The sequence below is a fragment of the Fistularia commersonii genome, chromosome 11 (assembly GCF_037954325.1).
Source record: "Fistularia commersonii isolate RoL2024-O1a breed Wild chromosome 11, RoL_Fcom_v1.0, whole genome shotgun sequence".
NCBI lineage: Eukaryota > Metazoa > Chordata > Actinopteri > Syngnathiformes > Fistulariidae > Fistularia > Fistularia commersonii.
This window is the reverse complement of record NC_141294.1, coordinates 17,644,770-17,653,357: the sequence shown is the minus strand read 5'-3', so window position 1 is coordinate 17,653,357 and position 8,588 is coordinate 17,644,770. Positions and strand designations below refer to the sequence as shown.

General features: G+C 48.8%; 1 protein-coding gene across 3 annotated transcripts; it reads right to left on the bottom strand.

Annotated features, from left to right (window-relative positions):
• Nucleotides 1–83: 83 nt before the first annotated feature.
• Nucleotides 84–7,308, bottom strand: prpf3 (PRP3 pre-mRNA processing factor 3 homolog (yeast)). Of its 3 annotated transcripts, none has more exons than XM_086155530.1 (16): nucleotides 7,174–7,308; nucleotides 6,345–6,497; nucleotides 6,051–6,181; nucleotides 5,645–5,812; nucleotides 5,490–5,561; nucleotides 5,134–5,387; nucleotides 4,926–5,044; nucleotides 4,653–4,840; nucleotides 4,182–4,348; nucleotides 3,993–4,075; nucleotides 3,061–3,304; nucleotides 2,873–2,986; nucleotides 2,661–2,779; nucleotides 1,084–1,161; nucleotides 878–933; nucleotides 84–789 (listed from the first exon to the last, which is right to left on the bottom strand). In XM_086155530.1, the coding sequence occupies exons 2-16, from the start codon at nucleotides 6,487–6,489 to the stop codon at nucleotides 640–642; spliced, it is 2,088 nt and encodes a 695-aa protein (XP_086011656.1). In that variant the 5' UTR covers nucleotides 6,490–6,497; nucleotides 7,174–7,308; the 3' UTR covers nucleotides 84–639. The 3 variants fall into 3 exon arrangements, with proteins under 3 accessions (XP_086011656.1, XP_086011655.1, XP_086011657.1); XM_086155529.1 differs by having other exon boundaries at nucleotides 7,131–7,302; XM_086155531.1 differs by having other exon boundaries at nucleotides 6,057–6,181; nucleotides 7,131–7,299.
• Between the last annotated feature and the right edge of the window lie 1,280 nt (nucleotides 7,309–8,588).

Here is an 8,588-nt window from a genome sequence, read left to right as displayed (position 1 = left end):
GGTGAAAAAAATAGAAATGACATTCATTCATTCATTCATGTGATAGCAAACAAGCTAAAAAAAAACAAAACAAGCCACACTGGTGCTTCTCTTGCTCGTTTATTCGCGACAGTTACAGGTAATAGAAATGTAGTTACAGGCGAGTGGAAGATTTATTCCCCAAGATGAAAACATGACTTTTTGTGAGCGGCCGAACCTTTGAGACGCGACCGCGGCGAACATGATGGCAGGAGTACGCGGGTAATCGGCATGATCTGAATTATATTACTTGGAGCTCCACGAGGCTTTCGTCGGGCCCGGACGACGTTTCTCAGAACGACAAAAAAAAACAGCTGTGGGAAGCGATTGGCTTCACACGGTGCGGCCCGTCTTTATTGGACAGAACTATGAACACTGGCGAAGGGGGAAAAACACACCGTCGTACACAACACGCACACGGAGGGTCTGTCGAGAGTTCCTGCGACGAAACAAAAAAAAAAAAAAAAAAAAATAGAATAATCATAACACAGGCTTGTGGATCCTCCGGGTCTGGATTGAGTCCGTCTGTCCCCAGCCGGTCAGCCTTGAGGACGGGCTAGCTGTGAGGCTGGGGGAGGGCTTCTAAAGAGAAGGGGCAGCGGTGGCGTTCTCCTGGAGGTCTCAGTCATCCGTGCAGTCCAACACGCTCTGGCTGAGAGCGAGATCCCAATAGTGTTCTGTGCCGTGTTTCTTGAAATGCTCCCGAGCCATGTTCTCCGTGGGGCACTGCTTGAACTTCATGTCTCCGAAGCAGCGCTCCTTCGCTGTGCCCTGCGGGAGCAAACAGAGGTTATCAGGACTCAGGACGATTGGCGGCGGCGAGGAGGAGCGTGACACGCGCGGGGAAAAACATGCTCACCTCCCAGATCAGCCAGCATTTGTTGTTCCTCTTCGTCTCGTCGTCACCGTCTGGGTCTAACGCATGAGGGGACGTGAAGGTAGACACAATGAAAATAGCAATTAATGGACAAAATATTAGCGGTGGGAACTTTTCGAGGTGATTTCTTGATTTATCCGTGCGTGGACGCGCTCCCCGACCACCAACCCCCCGGGCGGCAACCTTACCGTCTCTTTTAGAGTTGTGTTCCTCCCATTTGATTCTGTGCATCATCAGCTTCTTGAACTTTTTCTGGGATTTGGGACCTACGTCGGTCCAGAGAGAGAAATTCTTAGGACGGAGGACATTTGAGGGCTTTGCTTATCCAACTGTATATATACACACACACACACACACACACACACACACACACACACACACACACACACACACACACACACACACACACACACACACACACACACACACACACACACACACACACACACAGACCTATATTTGCTATGTTGTAGTGAAATGGTGAACTTTTATTAACTCCCAAAGTTGAAAACCTGATGGTGTACAATGTACTTTAACCTCGACCATGATTTAATTACTGTTAAATCATCACCACGGGGGGAGGGGGCGTACGTGAATCAAGGACGAGTGGATGTTTTTTTCCGTCCGAGTCCTTCGCATTGGGGACCCCCTGCCTGCGAGCTCCATATGCTGCCGCTCGTGCACAGCTGCCTGTGCAATCCAACACGCTCACACTGATCCCGCGCATCACACACACTCAAATCTGCCTTTGAATGCAGCTGCTTGGTTGACGTAAAATACGGAGTAGAGACAGAAATGCCCACGTGGCGGATGAGTTAGTGGTCCCACGTGTGTGTGTGTGTGGGAATCGCCGTCATCTGGAAAGGTCTGCAACGCGAAACGCAACCTCGTCGATTTTAATGGAGGTCAAACAAACTGCGGCGGAGCAAAACATGGCGCTTTTACACGACAGTTCCTTAACAACTCAGCCTGACTGGATTCACTTTGGGTGGTGATCCGTTTCTTCGTAGTAGTGATGTGCAAGTTGTGAACAAATTGAGTCTTTGTAGCGATTCATGAGTCATGAGTCCTCGACCATATTAACGGGTTCACGATTTCGCCCCTGCTACCGCTAGCTAGCTACCAGCGTAAAAGAGACTTGAAAAAGGTCACCATTGTTCAACTGTTATTCTAACTGCATTTATCTAAATGTTCATTAGTGTGTTAGACCTTTGGGAGGATCAATGGCTATCGTTTCTTAATTCAACTCTTGTCCCCCTTCCCCGACCTGCGATAAGCGGTGAACTAAGAATCAGAGTTCACACAGAAGTCCTTCCCACTCTCTGAGCGAACGACTCACTCAGTAGCTCAATGGACGAATCCTAATTCACACGATAAACAACTCATCGAGTAAACGAATAAACTAATTGTAGGTCACAATGGCGGACCCATTCGCAAAATGAACGACTCACTCAGGAGCTGAATGAACAAATCACTCAGCGTCCCGGAGAAGTTCCGTACTAAGAAAACGGTGCACCGACTCAGTGACTCAGAAGATTAAAAAAAAATTGATTTTCTTTGCTGAGTGACTGCTATAACCTCGAGTGAACATAAAGAATCGATATCCCATCATCGCTTCTTGGTGCCTCCTTCAATGTGGGCCGTCACGCTGCGAAATGAGTACAAATATGGTCTTCCTTTGAAGAAGCAACCGGGAAAACCTCTTCCTGTCAATACTATCGGTACAAATTGCGGATCTCGGAGCTGGATCGCTCCTCACCCTCACCTCCTTCCACCACGACCAGATTGACGTCTTTGTGCAGAACTACAGTGCCGCTCAGGTAAAGCTGGTTGGCGTTCGCCTCCACCTTGAACTTCTTGGCGGGATTTTGCAGATTACGGATCCTGAGCGTGGGAGGGAAAATACGGCAATGAAAGAAGCGACATTTCAAAGCAAAGGGCGTCATTGTGAATACACGCGCGCGCGCAAACACACACCTGTAGACTGCAATGTGGACACCGTCGGTGAGATCTTCTCTCAACTTCTTGACTTTCTTCTCTTTTCTCTGCTCGGCCGTGAGCTTGCGGGCCGCGTTCGCCTCCTCGTGCGCCCTTAAAAGGGGGAACGTGCACGGTCACACACAAACACACACTTGCCACCCGGCAGGAACGTCAGGGTTACTTACTTCTGCCTCTTTGCCATCTGCGCTCTGACGTGGGCCTCCACCTTGGTGGGGTCCTGCACCGCCTCCGTCCCCAGCACTCTCATCAGGTTGGAGATGCGTACTTTGGGCTCCGGCGGGGGCATCAGCCCCAGGCGGACCTTCTCCTGCACTTCCTTCTGTCCCTCCCGCCGGGTCTGCCGCCGGAGCTTCTTCTGTTCCTTCTTTGTCAGATAGACGCCCAGCGTCACAGGTTTGTCTGTGTCCACTGGGACGGAAAGGAAAAAGTCAAACGCCGTGGCTTGTCGGAGACTGAAAGGATCCCGGACAACAAAATGTGAAACACCAAAGAGTTAAAATGCAAAAAATAATACACACACACAGGTGAATCTGTGAGACAGCACCAATAACCGAAAAATTCAAAGAACTATTCAGATTGAATTAGTCTCCACCCAGAGGAACCTTTTAGTTCTGCATTCTCACAAGCAAGGAGGGACCACAGTGGGGACCAAGTGTTTTTATCTTCACCGTGTGAAGAACCCCGTTAGCCGTTAGCCAATCCTGTACTTATTTTGGCCAAAATGTTGACGTTCCTATGTGAGGCCCGCAAACCCTCTGAGGCGTAGCAGGCCGGGAGACCTCGGACCAGCTCATCGCTCTATTTCTAGGTCCAGTCATTTAATGGCAAGAAACAACTGACCAATGACGGCTATGGATTTTTCAAGATGGTGTGCTGCAAGAAGTATCTGGTGATGCACCAGGAAACCACCTGGTTCCCGAACGGTTTCTAGAAACTGTTAAAAGGTTCCTACATAGGGAAAGGTGCTGATGCTAATCGTGAACTTTTTTTTTTTTTTTTTTTATTTCTTGAAATGGACTTTCACGGAAATGCGAGGTTCACCTGTTAGTCACGGTTTGACTGATTTTATGATTTTCTTCACTAGTATGGCACTCACCTGGCGGCCTGATCTGGGCGGGGTGCTCCACCAGGTTGGTCACGCCAAATAGCACCAACTCATCAAATTTGGTTTGCTGGTTTCTGCGGGGCACGGGACGGAAGAAGGAAACTGTCAGGCGACGACGGCTTTGTTTGCAGAGAAAGATTTCAAACAAAACCCGGAACAGCTCGGACGCCGGGGTCTCACATCTCCGCATTGGTGGGCAAAATGTACGAGTCCCACCACTCGATGTTGGGGATCTCGCCTTCCCCGATCTCCTTCTTGGGGGCGATCAGGGCCAGCTTGGTCGACGCCTGGATGCCGGTCTTCTTCGCCGCCTGGGCAATTTCACACTGCAGCCTCTCCAGCTGGGCCTGGTTAAAGAGGGAGAGAAAGCCAAAAGGAATTACCACCTCCAGGCTTCTTCGGCGTCCACTTACTATGTGGTGAATAATTTCACCAATTTTAACGAATGAATATTACGGTTGGCTTTAACTGCTCGGCTTATGGTTAACCCTCTACAGTTGTAACCTGGCAATGGATTCGTTCAATCCTAATTAGCGTGAGAATTTACGTGTATCGATCATAATTAATATATTTACAAGAATCGGGGCAGAATTTGACCACCCATATTCTAGTTAATGCCTTGAGTTAGCGTGTTCGCAGGCTCCATCTGACCTTGGTCCGGATCCTCTGGGCGATCTTCTCGAACCGGCCCTGCTCGTGGAACTTGAAGCTCTTGCGAGCGCGCTGGGGTGTCGTGAGGAGCACGCGCTGGTCGAAGTAAGACGTGGACTCCAGCTCGTCGCCGGGCTTTTCCTTCAGCTGCTGACGGAACTGCTCCCTTTTCACCGCCCGGATGTTTGCTACGCACAGCAGGAGTGGACATTGAGCGAGGAATAGTGTGTATGTGTGAGTGTGTGTGTGTGTGTGTGTGTGACCGCTGTGTACCTTTAAGTGTCGGCATGCGGTGAGTGAGCTCAACCTCTTTGCCACTGGCGTCCACCGTCCGGCCCTTTTCATCCAGAATAAGGGGCGTTGGCTTGTTTACCTCCTTGACCTCCACTTTTCTGCTGACACAGAGAAGGTGACACGCTACGGTTGAAAACACGTCGTCCCTCTTTTTATTCCCTGCCTCCTTCACGTTTTATCAACTCACGGAGGAGCGATGCCCATGGCGTGCAGGTTGGCGAGGGCCACCAGGTTGTGGGGCACGGTGTTGCCCAGTGCGCCAAGGATCCCAGGCTTCATGGACAGCTGGGACTGGATGCGGGCCTGCAGCTCGGCGGCCTTGCGGGCCTTTTCGATGGCGTCGTTCATGAAGCTGGCGGCCTGTGAGGGCCCGATGGATGAGCCCCCGCCGGCAGGGGCGGCACCCAGGAGCCGCGACATCGGAGCCCCGTCCAGCTGCGACTGAAAGGAGAGACATCCACAGTCAGGGGGGGGGGGTTGAACTCCTCTCCGCTTCTCGATCAGAACAATCCCTGGAAGGCAAAGGGCTGTGGGCGCACTGACCGAGGAGGAGAAACTCAGCTGCTTCTTTCGCTCCTCGATCTGTTTGGTGGCTGCTTCCATCATCTGTTTGATCTGGGGATAACAAAAGAAGGTCTGAGCAAGAGAAATAAAATAATCAATCTGGGATTCGTCCTCGGAGGCGGTGAGTGTCATACCTGCATCTTGGTGAGCATGCCAGGGCTCTCGGACGGCGGTCCCGGTATGACTTCGGGCTCCTCGACCTCCTCAAAACGAGGGACGCGCTTCCTCTTCGTGGCTGGCATGTCCCCTCCGTCCATGGTCTCCTGCACGACGACTGCTTCGCCCTCACCCCCAAACACATCCTGAGATATCCAGCAGTGAACGTCAACAAAATAAGATGCTTTTGAGAAAGCTCTGCATCATTACGCGGTCAGACGATTTTTGAAAACCAGTGCTGTTATTTCAAATAATGTTTCCATGACACCATTACGTACTTAAGCCACTCGTAGTACTACTTGGCACAAGAAACTTAGAAAGGACATAAAGCTCGGAGTAAAGGAAAATTCGAAAAGGCCCGGACACACTACATTCCCTGTTTACCTTCACCTCTCTCTTGCGATTCTTGTCCCCGGCTCCTTTATTGCCGCGGGAACTGCGACTCTCCTCCAGGGCTTCGAAGAGGCGCTCCACAAACCCCCCGGCAGACTCGTCCAAGAAGGGACGTAGCTGGTCTGAAGCGAATCAGACCCCGAAACAAGTTAGCACAGAGCACCTCTGGATTTCACCGTCATGCATGTTTCACCCCGCATCAAAAATTATTTCAGCAACAAACAAAAACCCCATGTGTTTCCTAAACTACTGAGACATGTTGGTAGCCTGGAACTTTCCAATCACCTGTGGTTTTCCGTTTGTCAAGACCCTTCCCGACACAGTGCAGCGCTGCGGTGACCACCGTGGGCTCAGAGAATCCCAGCACCTTCTTAACTGTGCGCTCCACCCACGGCCTCAGTTCCTCCACCTCCCGCTTAGGAAGAGACATCCTCCAACCTGCGAAGGAAAGAGTGACATCCAGCATTCACCTGTACCATCTGTCAGTCGACTTGGAAGACGGCAGGAACACACACCCCCCACTCCACACACCTGACATTTAAGACTGACAAAATCCTGCTATTGCTTTTGTTGCTGCTGATGATCACGTCTACACACAGCGTTTCTTATTTTCAGCTGACAATTGCAGTGTTTTTTCTATCTTTACAAGTGTTGCGCCTTACTCCAACGTGTGTGCCTTCCGATCTTTAAGTCCTTGATACGTCGCACAAGGCGGATTGACAAGATTATTGACAAGAGTGTCCGTGTCGCCTCGATGCAGAGGCTATGTTCGAGGCTATCGAACGCAAACCTTCTGACCCCGACACGTACAAGCCGCATCAAAACAAACGGATATAAACAAGTATAATCCCCCACAAGCCACTCGAACCGGCACCATCCGGTGTTTAAAACCCGGATGTGTCACTCCTTTAACAGGTTCGCATATTAACTGACTATTATGCCCGTTAAGTTCATGTTCATGTTGGAGGGAATCAATCTCTTCAGCCAAACTCTCCGGCTACATGCTAACAGTTAGCATCGTTAGCACACACCAGCGTCGGCGGTGCCAAACTACCACCTCGTTAAACTTACAAAATCTCCCGACTTTGTCTTTATCCGCCGCCGGTTCGCTCACCTCTGAAAAGCCAACACGTGAAAACGACCAATTACAAACTCCAAACGCCCCAAAAGACCCGAACTACCGCTTTTTTTGTGTGTTAAACTTTCTCCTCCTCGCGCCGTCTACCCGACGTTTCTGTCCGAAGACCCGGAAGAGGAAGTGACGACATTCACTCATTCGCCTCGGTCCCGCGCAGTCGCGTGTCTCCGCTGAGGTCTGTGGCTTATAGCGCCCTTAGCGATGCGGAGGAGTCATTGCAACTGTCAACTCTTCTTGGATCCCAAATAAAAGTGTGCTAAAAGGCAAAAAAGCAGTTCGTAATGTCAGGTATTAAATGTGACAGCCCCCCAAAAGAAGAAAAATAAAAATTCATTACTTCATTGCTTTTATTGTTGATTATTTCATTACTTATTACTTTAAAACCTGTCTGTTTTCAAATTCAAGTCCTTCAAAAGTGACTTGAGCTGCAGAGTAAGAGTACGGTACTTCTATCACTGACGGTTGTACTACTAACTTTAATAAAAACATCTGCATGGTAAAGTGAAGCTGTAAAAGCAAACCAAATAGAAAAATAAAAAAAACATATTGTCATTGTCAGGCCTGCTGACCCATCCCAGATCAAGATAAATGGACAAATGTAAATACAGGAAGTAAAATTAAAACCACACAGCTGTGTCAAACAGACAGGTTGTGTTATTTCAGCTTCATTATGGATCCCCTGGAGATTATATAACAAATGTCGTTTTATTGGAGGGGAATGCATATTTGTTTTATCTAAGAAAACATTTGTATGACAAGAACCGGATCGTATAACTGCCCAGCAGCTGTCAATAACGTAATACCACACTGCCATCCTGCTACATTTTGCTGCCAGTTGGTAAAATATACACATGCTGCATTATAAAATGACATGCCTCATCATGCAGCCTCTTATCATTTTATGAATGATGTATGATTCCAAGTAGGGCTGAGCAATGAGGAAAAATTAATATTTCAAAATTCAGAACCCCCCCTTTCACCACCACCACCACTACATTAGCCTTTGATTTCTAAGTACGTTGTATATATTATATGCTATTTGCTCCTCAGACACAAGCTGAAAATGTTCTCCAATTTTTTTTTATTTTCATTTAAACTTTCACAGCCAAGATTATTTCAAATACGGATTCGGATCAAATTTCATGAATATATTCATTCATTCATTCAATCATGCATTATCCAGACACCTTATCCTGCACTCCTGGTTGCAGGGCTGTCATATGGAGACATACAACCATTCACTCATCCGCACGATTCACGGTCTCTAAAGAACCTCGTGCACGTTTTTGGACTGTAAAGCCCGCAGGAACCCAGCGCAGACACAGGGAGAACATGGACACACTAACCACTGCACCGGCATTAAAATATATTTATATATATACATATATCAT